At 39.3% G+C, this 26,898-nt stretch overlaps 1 protein-coding gene across 3 annotated transcripts in view; it reads right to left on the bottom strand.

Annotated features, from left to right (window-relative positions):
- Positions 1 to 2,864: 2,864 nt before the first annotated feature.
- The window catches only part of Ldah (lipid droplet associated hydrolase), an 84,083-nt gene continuing 60,049 nt past the window's right edge, over positions 2,865 to 26,898 (bottom strand). For all 3 annotated transcript variants that reach the window (XM_090337385.1, XM_090337386.1, XM_090337387.1), the window contains exons 6-7: positions 11,081 to 11,163; positions 2,865 to 3,369 (exon numbers count right to left, since the gene is read on the bottom strand). In XM_090337385.1, the coding sequence (XP_090193511.1) occupies positions 3,178 to 3,369; positions 11,081 to 11,163 (275 nt within the window). In that variant the 3' untranslated portion in view covers positions 2,865 to 3,177. The remainder of the gene's footprint in view (positions 3,370 to 11,080; positions 11,164 to 26,898) is intronic.

Genomic DNA, 26,898 nt, shown 5'->3' with positions numbered 1-26,898 from the left:
CCTCAAGCTCCAGGGCTGGCTTCTGGAGATCAGCTCTGGAGTGCCCCAGGGGCTCAAAGCAGACTAGGAAGCACACTGGGCATGGTGCAAGGATCCCACCCATGCTTTTCACCCACCACTGGACAGCTCTTCCAGAAGAAATCATGCACAAGGAACATCCATCCATCTGAAAACTGAGGCCAAACTTTCTAGAAAAGGCATCTCAACTATCTACTATCTTATCAACTTTGGTCCTCTGTGTAATTTTTCTTTTCAGGAAAAGGATTTGAACTCAGGGCCTTACATTAGTAGGTGAGTACTATAACACTTGAGCAATACCTCCAGACGCTTTCTGCTTATTTTTCAGATAGGTTCTATGTTTTTGTGTAGACCCAGCCACGACTGCAAATCCCATGCCTACTGCATAGCTAGAATTACAGTTATAAGCTTGTTGGTTGAACCATTAACTTTTTGCTGGGGCTGGCTTCTAACAATGATCAATCTGATCTCAGCCTCCAAAATTGGTATTAAAGGCATGAGCCACTGCATTTAGCTCTTAGGTATAATTCTTATGTGTGTCTTTGCTGGTACTAGGTCTTGAAGTCAGGGTCTTGAGCCTTTGCCTGGTTTTCTTGCTCAAGGCTTGTAGGTGCTCCATTACTTGAGTCATTCCTTGAGCCAAGACCAATCAAATCTGGTGGTTAACTGGAGATAGAGTCTCACAGACTAAGCTGGCTTTGACCCTCAATCTTGCAGGTCTCAATCTCCTGAGTACCTAGGAATGCAGGTACGAGCCATCAGCACCTGGCTTTCCTTGGTGAAATTCTTTTTTTTTATTGTAATTAATAAAAGGGTTACATGATATTTCCCAGATAGAAGGTGCATTAATTCACATACATTGATACCCTTTCACATGTCTTGGTCCCCATTACCCTCCCCCCCCATCTTGGTTTTCCCCTCTTCCCTGACAAATTTCAGATAACCAAATACAAATAAATCCAATATATCAGATAACAAAGTGAGATACTGTAACAATATGAGATACTCAAGGGACAGCAAAGGAGATGAGAGATAACATAGTACATTAAGGACAACAATCATTTGTTATATGGCTTTTGTTTCAATATCCTGGAGGTCCTTTCAATTAGCTTCATACTATATGGCCTTATGTATCAAGGTTTTGCTCTATTGCAGATCTCTGCTAGTAGAGCTCCTTAGTGAAATTCTTTTTTTTTTTTGCATTTTTTTTATTGTAATTAGTAAAAGGGTTACATGATATTTGTCAGATAGAAGGTGCATTAATTCACGTACATTGATACCCTTTCACATGTCTTGGTACCCTTTTCCCTCCCCCCCCCACATAGTGAAATTCTTAATGCTAAAATTTTTTTCATCTCCTAAAATAAGATTCTTCCCTGCTTAAAGAAGCAGTAAGTGGTTTTTCTAATAACCGAGTGATTCAGAGAAACTGCTCACAATACACAGAAATTGATAAAACATTTATTTTGAAAATTAATTAGGTGTTTAGATGAGAAAAGGAATTAGGAGCCAAAACCTGTGAAGTTCTCAAAAACAAAAGATAAAGCAGACTTTGAAAGTACAGAGTAATGTGTTAAACTAACTTCGGAAAGAAAGGCAGTGGATATCACTCTTGCTTCTGAGAGATCTGATGATCAGTACTTGTTTATATGCATCAATTTCATGCTATGGAGCCACTTGCGTCTGCAAGGCTCTGGGAGGTGGGTCCCAGTTTCCAATGCTAGCTTCCCCAACCTCCTAGAAGGACACCAAAGATTCGTGCAGCTCTGGAGCTGTGGCCTGAGTATCTCGTGATTCTTTCCCAGGAACAACAACACTCCTAACACTCTTGAAGTGTGGCTTCTCCGTTCTGAGAAGGCAAGAGCTTTGATATGAAGACATGCTGAACACTGGGGCACTGCACATTATCAGAGTGGAATGGTTCATCAGGGGGCTTTTGGTTGGGGGGAAGGAATGAGGATGCACAAGAGCTCTTCCTTCAGGGGGGGATGGAATGCTTCTGACTGACAGGCAATGGTCACTGCACACTGCAGCCAGGGGGATTTGTTGGCCTGGAAGGTCTCGGAATTGAGTCAGTGAGGGAGGTAGCACCATTGGCCCTTCCCTAGTCAGAAACAGGCGGCTCTCTACTAGACTTAAAGTGTCCGGGAAGGGCAAATTCACATGTCATTTGTGAAATGATTTTAAACAATGTTAATGCAAATGGAGAATCAATTTATATGACTATTCTAACTCAGCAATTTAAAACATCTACCCAGAAGTTATTTATCAAGACCTTTTCAGAAGTAGGTAAGAACATTGGCATTAATGGCTAGTATACTATGTACTTGGCTTGTGTCTAGTCTTCAATTGAGCTTCACTGCAAGAATCACAGACACAGCAATGGCATGGTGGGCTGTGTTACGTCTGGTTCTGGACAGCCCCATGCCTCCTTCCCGGCTCTGGAGGGGGTTGGGGGGGTTAAGGAGCCTGCGTATTGGTTGTCCTGGAGCAGGAGGCAGAGTTGGGGTCCAGAATTGGGTAGGTGACCAGAGTAATGTCTGGCATACTTGACTATTGGTCAAACCAGGAGAAGCATGACGTCAAACGGAGAATTCCAGCCAAGACTACACACAGTTAGTCTGGGCTGATTTTCATCGTCTTTAAAGGCAACCTAAGTCCACGTCCTGCGATGGGAACATGAGTATGTCCTCGTCATGGTCACATGCCCTTCACACATGGGACTGTGCACTTCAGAGACACTCATCTCTTTCCCATTTTCTAGTAGGTATTTCATGGTTTCCTCTAGGAAAGTATTCCACAAGGAAACTCAAAGCCACCTACATTTAGTCTTCTCTCTCTCTCTCTCTCTTTCCTTTTTTTGGTTTTTCAAGGACTAAAATCCATTATATTGTGTCATTGGAGTTATCTTGTGCAGAGAAGTCATCTAGATTACTGTGTGTGCTCTCTGAGTGTGGGAAATGTGTTGTAGCCTTTAAATGATCGATCAACTATATTCACTTCAACAAAAGAACCGAGCGGCTAGGAGCTACTAGGTTTTAAGCCGAGAAGTGCTCACCTTTTCCAACATCAAACATTAAAATCAAACATTTACATCGTAAGCGGAGGACACCTACTGCTTCATATACTAGCTGTAGGTGTTTGTTCCTGTGTCAGTATTTATATTTTGGACAAATTATCCTTTAGCCAGTCACAAATTATGACAGCTACTTCCTGGCTAAAATCGAGGATAAAAGCATGAGGTATTTTTTTCTCACAGAGTCGAATATCTCCTTCTGGAAAATCTTTCTTGATGTCTTCATAGTACTTTACTGGACACCAACCATCCACTGTGCCATAGTAGAAGGTAAGCTGAAAGACAAGGCAAGAACATCCTATCAGGCTCCAATTTTCTCTCTGGACACAGGGGCGACAGCAATGGACTGCAGTGCTTTGAAGGTGGCATCTATGCCTGGCTCCACCTGCCCACCCCAAGAGTGGGGCAGTCAACGTTACCAAAACAAAACCTGAAGAATGGACTGTATATAGATACTAACTGCAACAATTACCAACAAGAACAAACTCAACTCCCTTCATTTAAAGCTCTCTCCAATTTTGTACTTCTACCCAGGCAGAGAAATTTTCAGGTCAAGGACCAGGCCTGAAACAACTGTTCCCCAAACAACAGGCAGAGATGTGGACAAAGTACTGTGGAAACCCCAAGAGGAAAACAGAGTTCTAGTCTCAGGGGGCCAGCAAAGCTTCTTTGAATACATACTTTGAGTTGTTGGCTTTTCTGCATGACTAATAGAGGTTTTATGACTAATAGAATAAGAAATATTAGAAAGGCATAGCATGATTTGGCTAACAGCAAAGAGACAAAATTATTTCAACATCTTAAAATATTAGTTACAAAGAAAAAGGTACGCACAGAAAATCTCCATCTGAATGATCTCTTTTCAATAGGCCAGTAGACAATGGTCATTACAGAAATGACGAGTCTTATAAAATGAGTGTTTCTCATAGTTAAAGAAGTGTGTGTGTGTGTGTGTGTGTGTGTGTGTGTGTGTATTTTTTCTTTTGTTATACTTAGGGATAAACCAAATTTTAACAGTTCCTTGGGTTTTAATTCTCTAGCCATGTTCAATATAAACTGTATTCCTTTGGCCCTTTGTTTCATAATACAGTCTCTGTTGCCTGAGCACAGCAGTATGTGTTTTTTTGCAGGGGGTGCCACGGTCATAGTAAAAAGGCTTTTCATAATGCCTTTGGGTTATGATGTTATTATGGTAGTCATCTGTGAACTGACTCAAGTTCATTATGCAGGAACCGGCACTGGTGAACACATCTCCTCTATTCTCTCCTTTATTCAACTCAGAGGTCAAAGAAAACAACACCATTCCTACCTTCTCCACTTTTGCTTTCCTTTTCCAGAATAACTCCCCCCAACCATGTTTTCTGTATGTCTGTTTGTGAAAGAAGCAAATGTTTAGATACAAAGCAGCTAGTGGTTTTGCCCAGCGATGAATTAATTTCCATACATGGGAGCCTTTGCATTCGTCTTTAACAAATGCCTGAGATAGCTGACTTACAGCTCTTGCTCTTAGTTTCAGAGGTTCCAGTCTATGATCCTCTGGTTTTGTTGCCCTGGGCAGGGTTGAGGTAGCACATCAAAATAGGAGAATGAGGATCTACTCACCTCATGGAAGCTGAGAACTGAGGCAGAAAGAATCTGGATTCTCACAGTCCCCTTTGACAGCACAGCTCAGATAACTTAAGAACCACACCAGGCCCCTTCTAAAAGGTCTGCCACCTTCTAAAAGCATCAAGCTGGGGCCAAGCCCTAACACAACCTCTGGGATATTCAAGATCCAAATGAAAGCAGCCCTCTATTGCCCAGTTAGATTTCACTGTCTGCTTTCTTCCTGCCTTCCTCACCTTCCAGTTTCTACCTACGGTACCTTTATAAGTCCTCCGATGGATCACCAATTCTGTGGTGAATCTAGAACAAGCTGGATGACAGCGTCTACTATTTCATTCTCACCAGAGTTCGAGACACTTAAAACTTTGATCTTGTGATGCTAAGAGAAGCCTGTAGGCATTTGCTTTAAGTTGTTTAAATGGCTTATTCCTGTGAATATACAAATGGCTATAAAGCATTGAAATTTCAGTGAAATTTTTCTGAGCAACCTGAGAAAGTCTGTCAGAATTGTTAAAGAAAGAGAGGTGAATTGGGACATTTACATTTCAACTTACCTTGTTTTGTTTCTACCCTTCATCTTTTTCTGGCTTAATAGTATTCTTAAGAAAATAGGAAACTGAAATATCCAAAGAGGACAGAGGTGAAAACGCAATACTTCCACACATGGAATCCCGTTTCCTTTTGCAGGCACCTGGGGAGCAGTGGGAATGGCTTCCTTGCCTGGCCCACTCTTGGTGTTTTGAACAACTACGCATCCCAAGATGTAGGGCACAGTAGGGCTCTCTGCGTCCTCCAAGGCTAACTAACTGGTAGAAGGGCAGCACTGACTCCCTTCTGTCATGGAAATCACAAAGCTCTCTAGTGACTAACTTCATCTTTCTAGTGTGGAGCTGAACTACTGTCCTCTGGAGAGGTGGCCAAGTGTGAGGCACTGCAAGCCAACTTTCTTACTGCATTTCTGTTCCTTCCTGGTCAACTGACTCAGGAACATGGAGGAACCTGGGATGATTACACTTAATGGAGAGAGGTCGGAGCCTAGCTCATCAGCATTTCTGCACTTGGATGCAGAGCCCAAGTCCTGGTCACAATTAAGTACTACTGTTTTTTCTTAGTAGTGGTAGTTCCATTTGTTCCTAGGGGTGAAAAATGGTATGGGATATTCCTGAATCTCTTGGCCACATACTTAATGTCACTAATTATTTGATAATTATTATTATTTTTGTTGGTCATAGGGCTTGAACTCTGGGCCTGGGTACCGTCCCTGAGCTCTTTAGCTCAAGGTTACTACCCTACCCTTGAGCTGCACAGCCCCATTTCCCATTTTCTAGTGGTTAGCTGGAGGTAAGAGTTTCACATTCTTTGGTGCCTGGGCCTGGCTTGGAACCAGGATCCTCATATCTCAGCCTTCTGAGTGGCTGGGATTACAGGCATGAGCCACCATGCCTGGCTTAATTATTTTATTACACAGTAAAAACATATAGGAAGGGAACATATAGGAAGGGAGAGGAAAAGTTAGGGAAGCATGTCTTTTTTAAAAAAAAGTTATCAGAGGCACATGTGGGATATAATTAAGTTTACAGCCTATGAACATTTATTGAATGCTAACTACATGCTTGACACTCCTGGCAGGCCTGAATTACGAAGTATGGGCTGCCATATTATCCTTCTGAAGCAATGGTATAGAAATAGATACTAGTATTGAATTATTTAAAAAGGAAGAGCAGCAGGGCTCAGTAAATTAAGTAAGGTCACATAACTAAGTCATCAGCAGAGCTGGAGTCTAAATTCAGGTTGTGGTCCCAAGGACTCTGCTATGCAACATTCACCCCATTCTTAACAGGCTCCACTGGAAAACTTGATGGTACACTAGTGCATTCCCCTCAGATGAAGCTCTTAAGGTCAAAGCGGTTGAGATAAAAACAAATGTGTTTCCAGGATGATTATGACATTCTGGATCAGCTTCAAATTAAACACAATCCGTTTCAGATCCAGGCTTACAGAAAGACGGCCCTGGTTTGTTGGTCCAGGGAGCACTTCCTATGCTTCACCAAGCAGGACATGTGCATGTCAGAAGGATTTGCATGCCTATTCTGCAAGCAACAACATGAGGGTTGTTCCTGAAAACAGCATGCACTTCTGGCTAAAGCAAGCTAAGAAGAGGATGAGGAAAGAGCCAGGGCACAGGACTCCTGCTCCTGCGGACATGTTGCCTCTTTTCCAAGGCACACCCAGATGGGGCCTGGTCCTCTGAGGTAGAGGCGACACTACCCCACAGGTAGGCCATTCACTGCTGCCCACTTTCACCCAAATGCTGTACTTCACGTGAACAATTTCGGACTCTTGTGTACTGACAGAGATACTCAGATTCAGTCTGGAAGTGGCTTAGAACAGCTGTTTCTGTAAGTTTGGGCCAAAGATGTTCATGGCAGTTTAGAATTTTAAATGAAAACTTCAAGTTTATAACCAAATACGAATTCACTTTTGTATGACTGAGACATGTCTCCTCTATAGTTTAGAACAATGTCCTCCCCACTGCTGCAGATACACCAGGTGCCTTCTAAAGTGGGGCAGACTCCAGAGGCTCCCAGACAAACTGGATCTGGAGTGGTGAAGTCAATTTTCTTCCCTTGGTTTATTCTATCCTGGTTCTCATCTATAACTTCCATTCCTATTCTTATTCATTAGCTCCCCCCGCCCCCGACAACCCTTTTGGGTTCCCCAGGGGCTGATCTTTAAATGTCTTCTTTCCTATACTGCTATGCGTCAGTGTAGTGCCACCATCCATGCTCCTGGCTTCAGCTACAGGCCTCTCATGTCAAAATGAAAACGGAACACATACTCTCTTAAGCTTCACAACCATATACTGAATGATCTGCAGGCATGTATATACCTGGATGCCCCACAGGTATCTCAAATGCAAGCACCAAGATGAACTACTTACTCAGCCACCTTCTAAACCTTCAGGCTAATTCTCTTTTCCATGTCACCAATCCAGAGACAGAGAAATAATCCTAGATTTCTCCATCTTGTTTTGGCCTTCTTCTTCTTCTTTTTTTTTTTTGTAAAAACCTTATAAATGGTTTGCCTATACTTACAATTTCATTTCAATCCAAAATCCTGCTACATATTTCTCCCAAAGCAATCTCTGCGATTTGTTCATCTCACCACCACATTCCTAAGGTAACTGATATGTACAGGTGCCTCTGAACTGAATGTTTGCAGCTGGTTGATATTCTGATTGGCTAGTGGCTCTGTTATATCATAGTCAAGTATTTTGAACCATATCCCAACTGTTATCTTTTTGCTAAAGTCTTCCAATGACTTCCAACAACTAAATCTTTTTAGTATAGATATCATGGTTTCTCTCAGGCTAGTGCCCAAGCCATCACACTGAGCTATTAGGCCTTTTCTCTTTCCCTGAATACAGGGCTTCATTACCTATGCAGGCCCATGAAGGTTCATGGGTAAAGGTAGATTATGCAAATTTAAGAAATGTCTATATTTGTATTTACTTTTAATTTTAATCTAATGATTCCTTAGTTATAAATATAGATAATAATCCCCAGTATTAGTAATATATTTGTCACTTATAAAAATTATGGGTGGGCCCAGGAATGTAGCCTAGTGGTAGAGTGCTTGCTTAGCATGCACAAAGCCCTAGGTTTGATTGCCTGGTACCACATACTCAGAAAAAGCTGGAAGTGGTACTGTAGCTTACGTGGCAGAGCATTGGACTTGAGCAAAAGTGTCCAAGGACAGAGCCCCAGGATTGGAAAAAAAAAAAAAAAAGAGAGAGAGGTCAATCACATACAAGATGTTTAAAACAATAGGTATAGAAGAATTAGACAATTGTGTCTTGGCTAGAAGACACAAGTAAATATTTTTCACAACCGCTTTAAGTTGAATAACAGATATGTGAAATAAATTTTGCAATAATATGAGGCCCAATAACTCTTCACATTGAAAAGCCTCGGATAAATGTGAAGTTTCAGAGTATCTTTGTTTAGATGGAAATGCTATAAAATGCCCTGACTGGAATATCTGAAATAAGTACATTTCTAATCTCAGGAATTGTTTTTCTAGTTTGACCACTTTTCACGAGTATTTTGAAGGCAAGAGTCAATGCTCTGTCTCAGAACTAACTACGTGCTCTGTTGACTTTCCTTATTTTCTCAAGCAGACTAGGGTTATATTATGTTGATTAAACTTTTTATCAATATTAAATTACAGCAAGTTTCCGCTTTTTTATTATAGAAACCAAAAACTGCAATAAACTTCCTGTCTCTTTATACCCAATTTCATTTAGGAACTACAACTGTATTATTTGAGTGGAAGCTCAAATTTAGCTGGTAGAAAACATGATCAATAAAATTCAAGGTAGTTGTGGACTATTAAACTAAACAATGTCTTGTTTCCTCAAATTCTGTAAGTATGTTTAATGTTGTCTTAGAAACAAAATTATTCCCTGGAGTTGGAAAAGTTCATTCCCGTGACTGTGTGTTAATACTAACCTTGAAATGTCTGCCACCTACCATTATACCCCCATATTTCTCCATAAAAGTTCCAGTAAACTTACAGTCCTGACACAGTACGAACAAACCTCTATCTGGGAATGATTAAACTTGCATATGGATTTAACTTAGCACAGGAATAAGTTAGCACCTTTCTTTGACCTCTTTCTGAGCATAACACACACCAGGATCTAGAAATGATGAGGATTTTACAGCAGCTGGCTTCCCCAGGTGGTAAGACAGGCTCTAACCCGTGATGGGGCTAGTTATTTTGGCAAGTGTGAATTTTGGAAGTGAATATCTGCCAGTCTTGTTATAAACTGGGAGTTGAATTGTTTTTATGAACTTCCACCCTGGAAAACTTAAAATATATTTTTGAAACGGATGAACTTAACTGGGAAGTAAAATTCTATTTTCTTGCATTTTCACATGCCTCAATGTTTAGAAGTAGATGAGCATGTTGGAGGGAAGTTTCTCCTGTGGCCCCTAACCTTCTCTATTCCATTAATGAGGGCTTCCTTCTGGTTTTAGATCTATCTATCATTAGACAACTGTTCTTTAGGGAACATAATGCCCACAGAGATTGCCATTTGTTAGTCTTTCTTGCTGAATGTTTTCAGTATGTTGAAAATATTTTCAAGGAAATAAATATAGTTTCCTTCCACCAGCACTCAGCAAGGCAACATATACAAGTTTAAAAAATTTCTAGTAATTGGTGGTAATCTTAGCTGCTCAGGAGCCTGGGATCTGAGGATCAGAAGTGGAGCTATGACTCAAAGTGGTAGAACATTAGCCTTGAGCATAAGTTCAGGGACAGCGCCCAGGCCATAAGTTCAAGCCCCACAGCCAATAACAACAAAAAAAATCAAAACAAAAAACAAACAGAATTTTAGTAACTATGATAAACACTACAGAGGAAAAGGTGAAATCACTCTTGTAATTATTTAACCTAATATGTCTAAAATATCATTTCAACATGCACGTGGCATAAATATTTTCCCTTTTAGTTAATTCTTTCTCCTCCTCTCTCTTCTCCTCTTCCTTTCCTTTCTCCTCTCCCTCACATCTGTCCACAGACAGGAGTTACAGCGAAAATAAGAGCTTCACAGACTTTCCTGCCTAGGCTGGTTTTGACCTTTTATCCTCAGATCTCAGGCTCTTGAGTAGCTAGGAGCCACTGGCGCCCAGCTCAGAAAATTGTTTATCTTTTTGTGTGCTTTAGAGCAAGATAGTCTTACTCCAGTGTCTTAAGAGTAAGAAAGATGGGGCTGGGTGTGGTGGCTTACGCCTGTAATCCTAGCTACTCAGGAGGCTGAGATCTGAGGATTTTGGTTCAAAGCCAGTGAGATAACTAAAGTCTATGTGACTCTTATCTCCAATTAACCACTAGAAAACTGGAAGTGGTATTGTGGTTCAAGGGATAGGGCAGTGGCCTTGAGCTGAAGAGCTCAGGGACAGCACCCAGGCCCAGAGTTCAAGCCTCATGACTGATGAGAAAAAAAAAAAGTAAAAAGATGAAACTTACCAGTCACCACATGATGTATAATGTTGATTATTTCCCATTGTTTTATTCATGTTTCAACATAATCTCATTTATTCTACAAATAATTTTAATTCTCACTACTATGCATTGTCAAAATAGAAAATTAATTCTGAAAACAAGGTCAATAAAATAGTTGACAAAATATATTTAATCAATCTGCTTTACTTACTTTATGTAACTTTCAAGGATAACATTAATTTGAACTACAAGAACTCTGTATAAACTGAAAGTCCTTGAATTCATATAGAATCTAATCAATTCCAGCTCTTCATCCTTAGTAAAATGTCCATGTATATAATTAATTGCTTGTAGTATTTAAGTGATTACCTTGGATAAATTTTCCTTTATGGTTTCGTCATCTCTCTTCACCACCTGCATCATCTCTTGGGCTCCAAGGTAGGCAGCATTAGCTACATTTAGCAAACAAAAAGCCAGACACTTAGAATGTGCAGAACAAACACAAACACGAAATCAATTTTTGAAAACTCACATACCCCATGTTTTCTATAGGTCAAGTGCTATCTGATATGAGATATTATAAGGCCATAAGAGACAAATACACCAGATAATGTGCATGACACCTGGAAACAAGAGCAGATCTTGCTGAATTTTTACTGTTTTAATTATATTACATTTTTTAATGTTGGGGATGGGCAAATACAAACAAATATATAATACATGATGAGACTAAAAGAAGCTAAGGAGATAGACTGTGTAGAACTTTGGCATCTATTTCATGGAAAGTATACTGGAGTGCCTCTTTGATAAGGGATGGTTGAACTAGATTATAATGAAAAGGGGAGGTTGGGCCATGTTAACCCTGGGGGAAGAAACATTTCAGACAGGAAGGGCAGGGCAGAGACACTTTCTGTGTCTGCGGAATGTAGAAGCCCATGCAGCCAAGGATGACTTGGGAGGGAGAACGCTAGTATGGCTGGCAGGACCTAGTCTGTTACTCCCTCTCATAGAGGTGCTTGCCCACGGTTCTCTTTGTTGCTTTGGTGACTGTGTCTTTAATGACTTCTTAAAGGAAAGTATACTAGAAATATATATTCTGTTTTCTTGGCCTACTTTCTTAAGTTGAGACAGGGCATTTAGTCACAGCCATACAATAAGGTAGTGCAATACAAAGCTCTAAGACTTCCAAAGGCAGAATATCATTGTTTTCTGGGCTGGGAGCGTAGCCTAGTAGGGGTGCTTGCCTAGCATGCACCAAGACCTGGGTTTGATTCCTTGGTACAATATATACAGAAAAAGCTGGAAGTGGTACTGTGATTTGAGTGGCAGAATGCTAACCTTGAGCAAAATGTGTCCAAGGCTGAGTCAAGTCCCAGGACTAGCAAAAAAAAAAAGTATCTTTGTTTTCCTATATCAAAATATAAGGTATTTATAATAACTGAATGGATTAAAGCAACAGGAATTTATTTAATATTATAGTTCATCCACTAAATTTCTGAATGGTGATGAATATAGAATGTCAAATACATATTTAAGAATATTATAAAAGGTAGAATACAAGAAACACCATGTGGTCCTGTTGTAGAAAGTGTGTGATTGGGATATATATGAAAAACTGGAGAACAAAATGACCACAATGATTATTTGTGGCAAGTAGAATCTCGGGGGATTTACTTGTCCTTCCTTTTATTCTTCCCTCCCCCTCTCCCTCCCTTTTTTTTCCTCTCTTTTTCTCCTCCTCCTCTTTTTTTCTTTTTGTTGGTTTTGGGACTTGAACTCTGGGCTTGGATGTTATCCCTGAGCTCTTCAGTTCAATGCTACCTCCCTACTACTTGAGCCTCCGCACCACTTCCTCCTCCTCCTTCTTTTTTATATTTATTTATTTTTATTGTCAGGATAATGTATAGAGGGGTTACAGTTACATTTGTCAGGTATTCTTTTTGTACATGCTTTTGTCTTTCTATAATTATTTCACTGGTCATGCAAAAAAATTCCCATTTTTTTCAACCGTCAATCAGTTTTCCCAGATTTCCATCATATTCCTTCCCTAATATCCAAATAGACCCAATTCTTTGTCCATCCCACACTCTCCCTGTAGAGCCTTCCATTCTTTGAAGACCACTTTAGACTGATAGTTCACTAAGCCTGCTACATAGCTGTCACCCTTAGGCCTTTCTGGACTAGATGCTTTGCAGATTCAAGACTTTCTCTGGTTTATTTCTTTACTGAAGCACATTTCCCAGTTAAGTATAGTACTTAGATTTTATAAATGTTTACATATCTAATTTTTTCACATTAACTTATAGGTTGGCTATGTATAGAAGTTTAAGCTGGCCAACCCTCTACAATCTAGCATCCAAGGTTTGTGGTTACAATTCTGATATTTTAGGAATATAACTACTTTCCTCAAATTCTCTCCACCCTCTCATTCCCTTAGTCTCAAGCTCAAGAACTCTTCTTAGTATCTTCATCTCAGCTCTGGTATTCTGAAATTTCCACAGGAATATGAACTCACAGGAATTTTTTTTTTAAATCATAATGGGGCTAGACACTTAGTGGGTTACTTATTCCTGGACGCATCAGATTCATTTCTGAAGTTTTTTTTTTCTCATTAGTTCTTTGACAATTCCGTGTCCTATTTTCTCTGCCTTTTCTGGCTGGAACTTCTACTAGCAGGATATTAGGCCTCCAAGATTCATACGGCTGTTCATATGTTTTTCTATAAGCTCCATCTCTTTCTCTTCACTTTTTTTTTTTAACCAGTCCTGGGTTTGAGCTCAGGGTCTGAGCACTGTCCTTGGACTTTCTCAAGCCTAGAGCTCTACCACTTGAACCTCAGCACTACTCCTGGCTTTTTTTCTATATATGTGGTACCTAGGAATTGAACCTGGGTCTTCGTGCATGCTAGGCAAGCACTCTACTACTAGGCCAAACTCCCGCCCGCCCCCCCCCCTTTTTTTTTGCCAGTCCTGGGCTTGAGCTCAGGGCCTGAGCACTGTCCCTGGACTTTCTCAAGGCTAGAGCTCTACCACTTGAGCCTCAGCACCACTTCTGGCTTTTTTCTATGTATCTGGTACTGAGGAATCGAACCCAGGGCCTTCGTGCATGCTAGGCAAGTACTCTACCACTAGGCCAAACTCCTGGCAGCCCTCTTCTGTTTGTGTTACTTTCTAGATTTCTTCAACTGTCTCTTCTAATATTCTATGGAATTTTTACTTTGGCTGTCAAAATTGCATTTTCAGAGAATATTTTCCTGTGATTTTTCCATTTTCTTTTTTTATTTAAATTTTATTATCAGGGTGATGTATGGGGGGGTTACAGTTACATTTGTAAGGTAGTGAGTACATTACTTCTTGAACATTGTTGTTAGCTCTTCCTTTATGGAGTGAAAGCACAAGTGCTTTCTCCTACAAGAAAGAAATGCTCAGTGGCATTCCTCATCAGTACACTTTTAGGTAGAATCTTCTCTATTGCAACTCAGAGCACTTAAAATTCAACACAAGCCAGGTGTGGTGGCTCACGCCTGTAATCCTAGCTACCCAGGAGGCTGAGATCTGAGGACTGCATTTCAAAGCCAGTCCCGGCACTAAAGACCTTGAGACTTATCTCCAAATAATCACTAGTCAAGGGGAAGTGGGGCTCCAGGGGTAGGGTGGTAGCCTTGAACTGAAGAGCTCAGGGACAATGTCCAGGCCCAGAGAGGATGGTAGCCTTGAGCTGAAGAGCTCAGGGACAATGCCCAGGCCCAGGGAGGATGGTAGCCTTGAGCTGAAGAGCTCAGGGACAGCACCCAGGTTCAGAGTTCAAGCCCCATGACCCACACAAAAAAAATCAACACAAAACATGGATCATCGACTACTGACAAAGCATTACTCTGTCACTGTAAACAGATTTATTTTTCCCTTTGCAGAGCTTCTATAATCAAGTATGTTCAATTTTTTGTTTCTTGTATCAGAAACAAAATGACTGCTGAAGCAACATACCTTTATGTAACCTTTCTATAAAGATGTCATTATAGACAGTCCAGAACCTACAGGAGGATGATGTTGCAGAAGCTAGAACATGTCAACCATGTGGAATTTGATGCTTGTTTCTCTTAGGGAGTGGAGATGGGGATTTGGAAGGAAATTTCTACAGTAACGGAGGCCTATAGCTCACCTACCCACTAGATAACTAGTAGTGAATGCTAACATCAGACACCCTTCAACTTCAGTAAGTCCTCATTTATCACAGAAGATAACTATGTGCAATTTGATACCTGGTGTGCTGTGGGCAGGTCTAACTGATGCATGGCAGCCCTATGAGATGCTTTCTGGGGTGCCCCACATTGATATATTTTGACGTATATAGTTTTACAGAATTAAATGTGATGTTCCATACACTGTATTTGGCATTTGTGAATAAAGTTTTATAGGAAATACTTCAGTCCTTGTTACTGGAAACACTTTGACCTTAGGCTGCTTGTAAAAAATCTTTATGAATTTACATATACAATAGGTTTCTATGAAACAACATGTTCTCAGAGATGGAAACACCTAAATTTTGGTTTCAAATGGAAGTAATTTCACAGTTCTACTTCTAAGTAAAATGGAATAAGAAGGACAAGATTTGCCATCCTTTATAAAAACAACTAAAAAATGTGATAAAATATATAAAAACCAATGTTTTTGAGATACTAGATATTGGGCAATATAAAGACAGTGATCTCTGAGAAAAGGGAAATGAATTACTGAATAATGAAAGTGTAGAGTAATGAAAACGAAAAGAACTAAAGCACATGGAGGCACACTGCAAACACTATTTGTGAAAGAAGCCAGACATAAGAGAACGTACACTAGGTGATTCGAATAAGGCAAAGTTCAAAATCAGGCAAAACTAAATAATGTAACTAAATGTCAAGGTAGTAGTTACATTTGGGAGGATGGAGTTCAGGTCAACAGAGGCACCAGGAGGCCTCTGGGATCTGGGTACTGGTGACTTCATGGTGGGGTGGTATTTATGGAAGTTTGCTTTGTGATAGCTCATATAAGTATACATTTATGTTTTAAGCATTGTTCTGTCATCCTTAAATTAGAAAAAATATGTAAAATTTAATTTTATTATGAGGTGATACATAGATGAATTAGTTATATACATAGGTAGTAAGTACATTTCCTGTCAAACATTGTTACCCCTTCCTAGAAAAAAAACCCTTAAAAATTCAAATGATTTACAAGGAGTTTTATATTTTTGGAAACAAATTCTTTTTTTTTCATATAATTTTTTTATTGTAATTAATAGAGGGGTTACAGCTATATTCACCAGATAGAAGGATCATTACTTCACACACATTGATACCCCTTCTCATGTGGAAACAAATTCTTTATTGGGGAATGTACTAACTTTATTCTTATTCTTACTTATTTTGTCCTGTTAATTTCTTTCTAAGTATATATTAAAATATAAAAAATACTAGTTCTTTTTCCAGTAATTTCTCTGAAGAAGTCATCTCTGTCATTCCTCAAAAATGTTCATAATGCAATTGAATGGTCAGAAATAATAATACCAAACAGAAGTGTAATTTCCTAAGTGGAAAACACATTTCTCTTGGCAACAAATGTCAACAGCATTCCTGGAAACACAACAGAATTCAGAGTTTCAAGGACCATAGTGAAGGAAATGCTTAGTACGAGGAGTAATGGAAATAAAAACATGAAGGAAAGGGAATGAGTTAAAAGATTGCTAACTACTTATTTTCCTTCACTAAAATCTAAACACAGGTATAAAAAAAAAACTCTTTAGAGGAGTCTAAAATTCATTTTCTACTATGTCATTTGCTACTAGAAGTTAGTCTTCTAACACCTATTTAATGTATGGATGTTGTGATAGGATCTCAAATTACAGTAGAGGAGCTGAAAAGTTCAGGACAGCTGAAAGGTGAGTATTAAAGTTGGAAGCTCCATAAAGGCCTTCATCTCACAGTTCAAATGTTACTATTGGTATTTCCCACAAACAGTACATAATCAATGTCAGAAGGCTGCCCTCTGGTCACTTCCATTGTCTATTCTGATGCCATTTTGTCAGCCTAGAAAAATCCCAAGTTGTCTTCAGATCCAAGCTCATATATATTCTTCTCTGTTACTTATCTAGGTAGAACTGATCTCTCCTAAGTATCACTCACACCCTGTGAATGTTTTCATATTCTTTCCATGATACATTAGACATATTTGTCCCCTGTAGTGTGCTGCAAGTAACTTTATTTCATTTATTACTTTCTCCAGTGTTGGAGCTAGTTCTTGGTTCATAACATGCATTTGTAAGGAGGGAATGCTAAAATAAACAGGGATGGCCTGAGAGTGACAGTTGCTTGGTCAAGTGAAGAGATGTAGGGAGGAAAAGCCTGCTGCTTGATGAGAAGTGGTCCCGAGCGGATATACAAGAACTAGAGGCTGGGCCAGGCATGATGGCTCATGCCTGTAACCCTAGCTACTCAGGAGGCTGAGATCTGAGGATCAAGGTTCAAAGCCAGCCCAAGCACAAAAAAAGGACCTGAGACTCTAATCTCCAATTAACCTCAAGAAAATGGGAAGTGGGGCTTGGCTCAAGGGTAGGATGGTAGCCTTGAGCTGAAGAGCTCAAGAACAGCACTCAGGCCCAGAGTTCAAGCTCCAAGACCCACAAAAAAACCACCTCAAAACCTAGAGGCTGAAACACACTGTCACCTGACAAGCCAACCTAGAGGGTATCAGTGTATAAGTATAAACTACAGGAAAGAGGGCAACTATAAAAGTTTCTGTTGAGATCAACCAGAAACTTGTTTCCATCAACACTAGTCATAGCATCAGGGACAATGTAAGCAATAATTACATTAATTAATAATGTCTAGTTATCAAAGTAATACAACACAAGATTATAAGGAGATGTATAAATAACATCTTACAGCAAAACTTAGGGATAGAAAGCCAAACTATTATCATCGACAAGTTGAATGCTCTGTTTTTCTGTTTTGCCTTCATATTGGTAGAAAAGACCAATGGTGTTGAAGCAAAGGGAATTTCTATAGATGGGAATAGTTTAATTAGAACAGGTGAATTGTGCAGATAGGCAATCTACAATATATAGGTATGTATACTGCAGTGAAAAATGTAGTTATTTTTTTTTTCTGGTAGAGATTATTTCTAGTCACTTTAAACTTTTTTTTTTTTTTTGCCAGTCCTGGGCTTTAGCTCAGGGCCTGAGCACTGTCCTTGGACTTTCTCAAGGCTAGAGCTCTATCACTTGAGCCTCAGCACCACTTCTGGCTTTTTTCTATGTATGTGGTACCGAGGAATCGAACCTGGGTCTTCATGCATGCTAGGCAAGCACTTTAACCACTAGGCCAAACTCCCGGCCCTCACTTTAAACTTCTTTAAAAGGGATGACAGATGCTATATGCATAAAATAAACCAGCTTTCTAATTAAAGTATTATCTCTTTTAAAAAAGTATTCTTTTCAAGATTTGGTGGATAGAAAAAGAGTTTGGTATATTTACACGATGGAAGAGTGGCTAAGGAAGACTAACAGCAGTAAAAGAGTAACGTTTTTATTTTGGCTGAGGATGGTAGAATTCTTTTTTTTTTTTTTTTGCCAGTCCTGGCCTTGAGCTCAGGGCCTGAGCACTGTCCTTGGACTTTCTCAAGGCTAGAGCACTACCACTTGAGCCTCAGCACCACTTCTGGCTTTTTTCTATGTATGTGGTACCGAGGAATCGAACCCGGGTCTTCGTGCATGCTAGGCAAGCACTTAACCACTAGGCCAAACTCCCGGCCCCGAGGATGGTAGAATTCTTGTGTAGCATGTACAAGGCCCTAAATTTGATTTCTAGCACTATAAGAAAAGTTTTATTTTGAATGAACTTTAAAGTTAAACAAGTACACTAATAATTATGGGAATGGAGATGGGCTCTAGTACGAACAGGTATATCTAGACATGCTTTAAGAACAGCAGCAATTAGGAAAGGAACTATAGACCCTAATCTGAGGTTATCATGCCAGGGCCTATGAAGTCCAGTGACATTCTGGAGGAATGAGGCTGTGGTATTTTTATTTTGGTGGATTTCAGTTAGAGACTGAAGTTACCTCCCGTAATGAGATGCGGGGAGGTGATTATTCACTGTCTTGAACTGGAGACATAGTAGATATGATGTACTTCTCCAAAAGCCAATAACAAAACCCCCTGGTTCCCTTGACTGCCTCTACTTAGATACAAGAAGACAAAATACATGACTTCCTAACTTTTAGTTTGTAGGAATATTCTAGGAGAGAATCTCTCCCTCCTTCTTCCCTCTCTTCCTTGCTGTTGTTGTTGATTTTAAGGCGCATATCACTATGCATCCCAGGTTGACTTCAAACTCAAAATGCTCTTTCCTTAGCTTCTGAGTGATGGGGTTACAATCATGTGTGAGTCTTTTCTTTCCCAATAAGGTAAAGGAACAAGCCTCTTGGGTTTTTTTTTCTCTCCCTCCCTCCTTCCTTCCCTCCTCGTTCCCTTCCTTCCTTCCTTCCTTCCTTCCTTCCTTCCTTCCTTCCTTCCTTCCTTCCCTTTCTTTTTCTTTTTCTTTCTGTGTTTTACAGAAGGCATAAAGTTGCAGGAATAATCATGTGACCAGGAGATACTGAGCAGAAGGAAGCCTAGATACTAGGGATAAGGAGGTGGAAATGTGGAAAGAACTCACTTCTTTGAAGGCCTAGTGGGGCTGTTGTTTATTTCAGTTGGGACTGCCTCCAGCTAAGATTTCTTGGTGCAAGAGAAAAACAGATCTCTATCTGTTTTGGCCACTGTGATTTAGTTTTCTTTAACAACAGTCAAACTCAATCCCAGCAGTCAAAGGTGGAAATACGTCCTTTACATTTTCTGGGTATGTGTGGGGATATGGTGTTTACCTTCCATAAGATTCTGATATTGAGGGTGGGAGGAGGGTAGCACTATGACACATCTATACACATCTCCAACTTCCTTGGGAGAAGGCAGAAGTAGCAGCTGACTGTAAAAGAGATTTTTCTAAGTACCTTTCTCAAACATTTTCTACTTATCTCAGAGGGTGGCAAAATTTGTTGGCTGTAGTGAAGCTAGGAATGCTTGAGTCAGGCAGAGCGGCACCGTAGCTAAGTTCAGGGTTAAGGACATATAATGAGACTGGAAATATGAGCAGCAGCCAAGATGCAGAGATTAAAACTGACAGACCAACTGTGAGAGCAAGGTGAGAATGCAGAAAGGAGGAGTCTGAAGATTAAGCCAGATGAAGTAGACTCAGAAATGCTGAATAAGGGAAAACTGTTTAGTAATTCCATACTATTTTTTCCAGGTTGTTTTCCATCTTTTCCAGTGGTGCCAAATGTGGCTATTAACAAAGTAGAAAACAAACACAGAAAAGAAGTTCCTTCATTCTCAAATTTCTTTTCAATTTGGGAAAATGTTTATTATTCATGTAATTTCTTTTCTTCTTCTTTTTTTTTTTTTTTTTTTGCCAGTCTTGGGCTTAAGCTCAGGGCCTGAGCACTGTCCTTGGATTTTTCTCAAGGCTAGAGCTCTACCACTTGAGCCACTTCTGGCTTTTTCTAAGTATGTGGCACCAAGGAATCGAACCTGGGTCTTCGTGTATGCTAGGCAAGCACTCTACCACTAGGCCAAACTCCTGGCCCTATTCATGTAATTTCTTATGCTTCTCTACAAGCTCGGCCTCTGGATATCAGATACTCCTTTGAGTCTGCAGGCATATACCTTACCCCAAACTACAGTGTGTTCATTACAGAGCAGAAAACAGCAAGCAAGCAAGCAAACAAAAACTCAAGACATTATATAATTAAAAAAATGTAAAAGATAATGTAAAAACATAAGCACATATCAACATACACAGCACCTATGTATGAAGTTTAAATAAGGAACTTGCTAAATGCTATTAAACAATGGAGGGGGATGGGGAAAGAGAAACAGATGAGTGTAATCTGACTAAATTATAATATATGCATGTGTGAATATTATCTGAATATATTATCATGATGAAACGCCTTTGTTCAATTAAATACTCTAAAAATAAAATGAAAAAAGAAAATGAACCTGAGGAAAACAGGCTACATTGGGGGGAAGATACAAGAGGGAATAGAGCGGGTCAACAAGTTAAAGGAAAGTGGATATGATTAAAGTACTTTATATACATGAAAAATAGAAATAGAATGATGAATCTAAAACAATGAAACCTGTTGAAATTGTGTCAACAGGAAAGGCGAGCAGGGCAGATGAGGGAGAGCTAGAAGAGGTAAGTTTGGTGGAGTATATAGTATGGAAATGCCACTGTGAAATCTTTACTTGTACAAAGATATACTAGTGGAAATCATAAAAATAAAAATAAGAAAATTTTATTTAGAAAAATAATAGTAAGATATTCATAGGGCTATTTAATTTTAGGCAAGCTCCATGTCTAGTCACCTTTGGCCTTAAATCTAAATATGGACAAAACAATTGTTTCCTTATTCCTGACTTTTAGGCTGAGTTCCTATAAATCATTAAACGCTGAAGTTGGTTTTCATAAACAGATTTCACAAGCTGCTCACTTAATGAGTGAATAGGTAACATGGGAGTTTGGGTTCTTACTAAAAAAATTATTCTGGAACTGGGTAAAACATTCTGAGAAGAAATTTGTGACTTTTTTAGTGAAGACTATGTTGTTAGGTTACAAAATAGTTCAGTACATTTTGTATTATTGTAAATGTTTAAAAATGTTATTTCCACATTAAGTATAGGAACAATTGTTAAAATTTATAAGAAGTAACGTAACTGTATATCTCTGTGCTATGTTTTTCTAGTTAGGTAACTGAAAGGAACTAAAACACCCATTTAGTTGGATGAAAAGACCTTCGAATATTTTAAAAAGTTAATTATTTGACCCGTGATACTGCTAAGCTAAAATATATTTTCTTTTACCTTTGATCAGAAAATCCAATTTAGCTGTCTCAGAAAGTCTATTTCTCATAAAGTGGAATAACATCTATTCTAATGAAAATATGTAGTAGCAAATATTCCAGAATTGAAATTTCAGAGGGGAAAATCCATGTTGTTTAAAATAACATTTAAAAAATTAGTTATAGCATTTATTCTGATGAATTCTCTGGTAACTGAACTAGGGAAACTCTTTTCTGAATGCTGGATAGGAAATGTTTTACTTACTTGTACTGGAGAAGATTATTAGCTCCACAGAACTCTAGCCTACAAGAAAGGATGGGCCATCTTTGCCACTAGAAATATGTGAATAGTTTGGTTCTTAAAGTTTTCAGACCTTATAACAACAGCAACAACAAAAATGAGTGCATAAAGGATACTGAAAACGTTTCTATCTAGATAAGGCAGGACTTATATCCACTATTTGGAGTTGCAAATTTCCTCCATTTGTTTCCTCAAGATGTCTACTGAAGTGCAGACATTACATAATGTGCAAAAACTGCAAGGCCTATCAGGAGTTACGCTGGCAAGCTAAAGGTCATCGTCGGGATGCCAGGTCACAGAGAAACAGCAGGTCTATGGGAAGAAAATCCTGCTGGACCCAACAGGACCACTGGGAATAAATTCCGACTTGCTCTTCTTTTCTCCTAACAACACTTATCCTCAGGTCCCCTGAAAACCATGCTACTGACTTTTGTGGTTTATAAATACTGGCTGCCTTCACCATTCACAGAAGGAAAGTCTCTGGGAGAGCCTGCTCATCACTACAAGGGTGAGGTCTTTCCTAAGCAATGTTCTCTCTTAACTGGACCTTCATCACTAGTACTAAGCAAGGTAGCAGTCACTTAGGGACGCCCAGGACATGGTTGGGCAAAGGTAGTTGTGATGGTTGCTGTAAGAAAAGGTAGGGTGTGACAGAGGATCCAGATGGGACAGGTAGGACAAACTGACTAGGATGTTTGAGACAAAGAACATCTAATTCAGGTAGTAAGCATATAGTGGACACCTATCCTATGGAAGAAAAAAAAAGTCCTTAGCTGGAAAGTGCTTTTCTTTTTTATTTAACTTTTAAGACAATTTATAGAAGCACTTGTAAAGTACAAGAGATTCAGAGAAATGGGTGTGCAACCTTAGTTTCTCCAAATGGTAACATCTTACAAAACTACAGAATAATATTACACGGACACAGTGAGGTTAGAGTAATTCAGCTGTTGCAAAGATCTGTCTTTCTGTCAGTCTGAGACCAAGTCCATTATATAGCTCAGGCTGGCCTTAAATTCTTAATTTTCTTGTCTCAGATTCCTGACTGCTGGGATTATAGGCATGCACCACTATGAGCAGCTTGAAGATCTCTCATTGCCCACTTATAAATACATATATTTCTTTTTCATTCTTAAGTCTTGACAACCACAAATTTGTTCTCTGTTTATATCATATTATCATTTCCAAGAATTCTATGTATAGGGCATGCTACATACTATGTAAATTTTTACTTTTTCCCCTCACTAAGCATAACTCTCTAGGGACCCACCCATGTTTTGTGTGTATTAATAGTATATTCCTTTTTATTTCTGAATAGTGGTTTTTTTTTTTTGCCTCGAACAGAACCTTTTGTTTCTATTTTTTTGTTGTGGGTGGTGGTAGTTTGTTTTTATCTGAATAGTATTCTATGGTATGACACTACCACAGTTTAAGCATTCATCCACTGAACAATATATGGGTTATTTCCACTTTGGTGCTATTATAAGTTAAAGCTACTATGGAACTCAAATAGATTTTTGTATTAATATAAGCCTTCTTTGAGCAGGGATAAAAATAAGGATGCTCAAGTATTTATTGAACCCCTTATCTTATTTAAACTTTTTGTTTTTGCTCTTCATTTTCTGATACTGCTTCAGCTGGGAAAGTGGGGACAGGTGAAATGCTGTTCCCTTACTGGTAAATCAGGAGACTGGTTTTCCTATTTGGCTTCTGATATCACTCGAAGAGTGGAGGTTCTCCTTGTAATTGCCTGACATGGTAATAATTCCAACTTCCTGCTAGACTGTTCTTGTTACCTTCTAGACTAAGATGGGAAGGAATCACTTGTTACTTCTCCCAGAACGACCTTTACTGATATCAGAGGCAGGGAATGGTGGTGGCTCCATTTCTGCTGGGTAGTAGTGAAAGTTTTACTTATCCATTCATCAAGACAGAAACGTAGCAGATAGAGGGTGTGCCTCATTACTGCTAGGCATGGCAAAATCTGATTTTATCAACTGAACCTTTAAGGTATGAGTGAGTGTAAGGCTTTAGTTCTATCATGGCCTTTGTCTGAAAAAAATGTACAAGCGCATCTATAATTGTCTTAAAAGTTGAATAAAAACAAAAAGCATTTCTAGCTATGGACTATTATTATTATTGTTATTATTATTATTTTCATGGAATGATGTCCTGATTGATGTTCTTTGTCTCCTAGGTATGACTACTGGCTGATTACTAATGGACTTGTTTGCTTTTAGAAAACGTAGTAAGTAGATCACAGTGTAATCTTTTCATCCTCTTGACAAAAGTATTATTTTAAGAAACAGTATTATTTTAAGAAATCCTGGAAGTCGGAGGTAGAGAGGTTCCCCTCCCCCCCTGCAAGGGATAGTCTCATCTATAAGAAACTGCCATTTGTTACCTCATCTCCTGTTTGTGCCAGGAAAAAGACTCTGGGTCACAGAAAGGCTCTGTCAACAGAAAGGCAACAACTTCAACCTATACAACAAAGCTTTCCTTTGCTTTCTTGCCTTTCCTGTAATTCCCTGTACCCTTTGGTTTATTCCAGGTGAATATTTCAGCCTGAACTCAAGGCCATCTCTTGGAAATGAACTCATTTCTCTGTGAATCTAAGTGTATATAATCTATGTGTTATCAGATGTTCATGTTGGTCAGTTTATATTTTTCTCTTATTAATTTGTCTTTTGTTGCAAGAGTCTGTTACAACTAAGAACTATGAAGGGTAGAGATTTGATTAGTTTCCTCCCCTGTTCTGAACCTTTGGCTGAAGACAGATGATGATTTCTTTGTCTGTGGTATTTCGGGTTGCTAGAATCCTGTCTAGGATGTATGCAAGAAAAAAAGAAAAACTAGAGATCTTATGACTGTGTTGAGCCTTAGGTCTCAAGGTCTTTACATAGCCTATCTTTTTATTCCCCTCCATTTATATAGTCTTCTTATGCTTGTTTAATATAGACTATTCAGAGTCTTAACTATTTAGGAGAAATGGGAAATTTACATTTTTCATACAAATTTACATTTATTTCATATTCCTTAAAGCATAATTTCTAGGAAAAATAAAAGCCTTTAATGGAGAGCACTTTTTAAAATCCTCCTGGGGCCGGGAGTTTGGCCTAGTGGTTAAAGTGCTTGCCTAGCATGCATGAAGACCCGGGTTCGATTCCTGGGTACCACATACATAGAAAAAAGCCAGAAGTGGTGCTGAGGCTCAAGTGGCAGAGCTCTAGCCTTGAGAAAGTCCAAGGACAGTGCTCAGGCCCAGAGCTCAAGCCCAGGACTGGCAAAAAAAAAAAAAAATCCTTCTGGTAAGATACAAAGAAAATGTCAAAGAGGGAAGCTGTAAGGAAAATTAAAACAGCCTTATTGAAATGTAAGTAGAAAGTTTACATACAGTTGTCACAGGTACATAGAAGTTGCTTTTGCATAAAAAGAACAAGCTTCTTATTCAGGCCTACCAGTTAACTACAAGCAGAGCAGGCTACAAACCTCACATTTCTGCTTTCCTTCTACATGTGTCTCTTTTGTTGAGTTTTTTCCTCCTGTAGCCATCTTGTATTCTGGGAATAACATCTTTTTTTTTTTTTTGGTGGGTCATGGGGCTTCAACTGGGCCTGGGCATTGTCCCTGAGCTCTTCAGCTCAAGGCTACCACCTTACCCTTGAGCCAAGCTCCACTTCCGGTTCTCTAGAGGTTAACTGGAGATAAGAGTCTCAAATCCTTTTGTGCCTGGGCTGGCTTTGAACCTTGATCCTCAGATCTCAGCCTCCTGAGCAGCTAGGATTACAGGCATGAGCCACTGCCCCTGGCTTGGATTAACATCTTTATGACAAGGACATAAAACTATTCCCAAGGCACAGCAGGAGCCCACAGGACAGACACCCCATCAAATCATCTTGTTCCCCTTAAGTGATGACAATGGTAACAGCATCTCCAGAAACCCTTACAGAGCCAGAGCTGAGAAATCAAAATTGACCAGGCCACATCTGAATTGCAACTGCTTAGTTATATATAGCTTCTGCCCCTTCCCCCTGTTCTGATTCTCTATGTAAACCTAAATCTCAGATTTGTATCTTTATCATTACCAATACAAAATCTCCTTCTCTCCCTTCTTTCCTTCTTCTTCTTTCTTTCTTTCTCTCTTTCTCTCTCTCCCTCCCTCCTCTTGTTTCTTTTGGAGTTTGAGCTCAGTGCCTGACACTATGCTGGGCTATACTTTTCCACTTGAGCCAAGATTCCAAGATTCTTTAAAAAATGGCTAATTTTGAGATAGGGTCATGGGAAGTAATCTGCCTGGGCTTAAAGCACTTGGATAGCAATCCTTCTGTGCTCTGCCTCCTGCAACAATTTCTATGACTGTCTGAACACCTTGCTTCCCCTTCATTCTATCTCATATTTTTCTACCACTATGCTAAGGCTATAATAAAAAAATAGGAGTTGAGATAATGGAGAGGAAAAATAAATCATGAATCGAAAAACTACATGGAGTCTTATATTTGTGATAACCACATTTGGAAAAAAATCTTTACCATATTTACCTCTATAACTTATTTAATTTAACATTTTTGCTAGTCCTGGGGCTTGAACTCAGGACCCGAGCACTGACCTTGGGCTTTCTCAAGGCTAGCACTCTATCACTTACTTGAACTGCAGCACCACTTCTAGCCTTTTCTGTGTATGTGGTACCAAGGAATCGAACCAGGACTTTGTGCATCCTAGGCAAGCATTCTACCACTAGGCCATGCTCCTGGCCTGTGACTTAATTTTATATGTACTATGAACATTATCTTGTGGTATTCTTAAGATGGGTAATGATGCTAAACTTTATTTAGAAGTCCTACTTTTACCAGCAAATAGGATAAAATGATCACGGAGCAGCTATCGTTAAAGGTGACAGTTTGCTTGAGTTAGAACGCTATTATCTGACTTTGGGTTGATCATGTAATTTAACAATTAAGTCTCTCCATCTGTAA

This window comes from Megascapheus bottae, chromosome 7, assembly GCF_031878675.1.
Source record: "Megascapheus bottae isolate mThoBot1 chromosome 7, mThoBot2.hap1, whole genome shotgun sequence".
NCBI classification, from domain to species: Eukaryota; Metazoa; Chordata; class Mammalia; order Rodentia; family Geomyidae; genus Megascapheus; species Megascapheus bottae.
The sequence above is the reverse complement of the archived record's forward strand: the minus strand, read 5'-3'. Positions and strand labels throughout refer to the sequence as shown.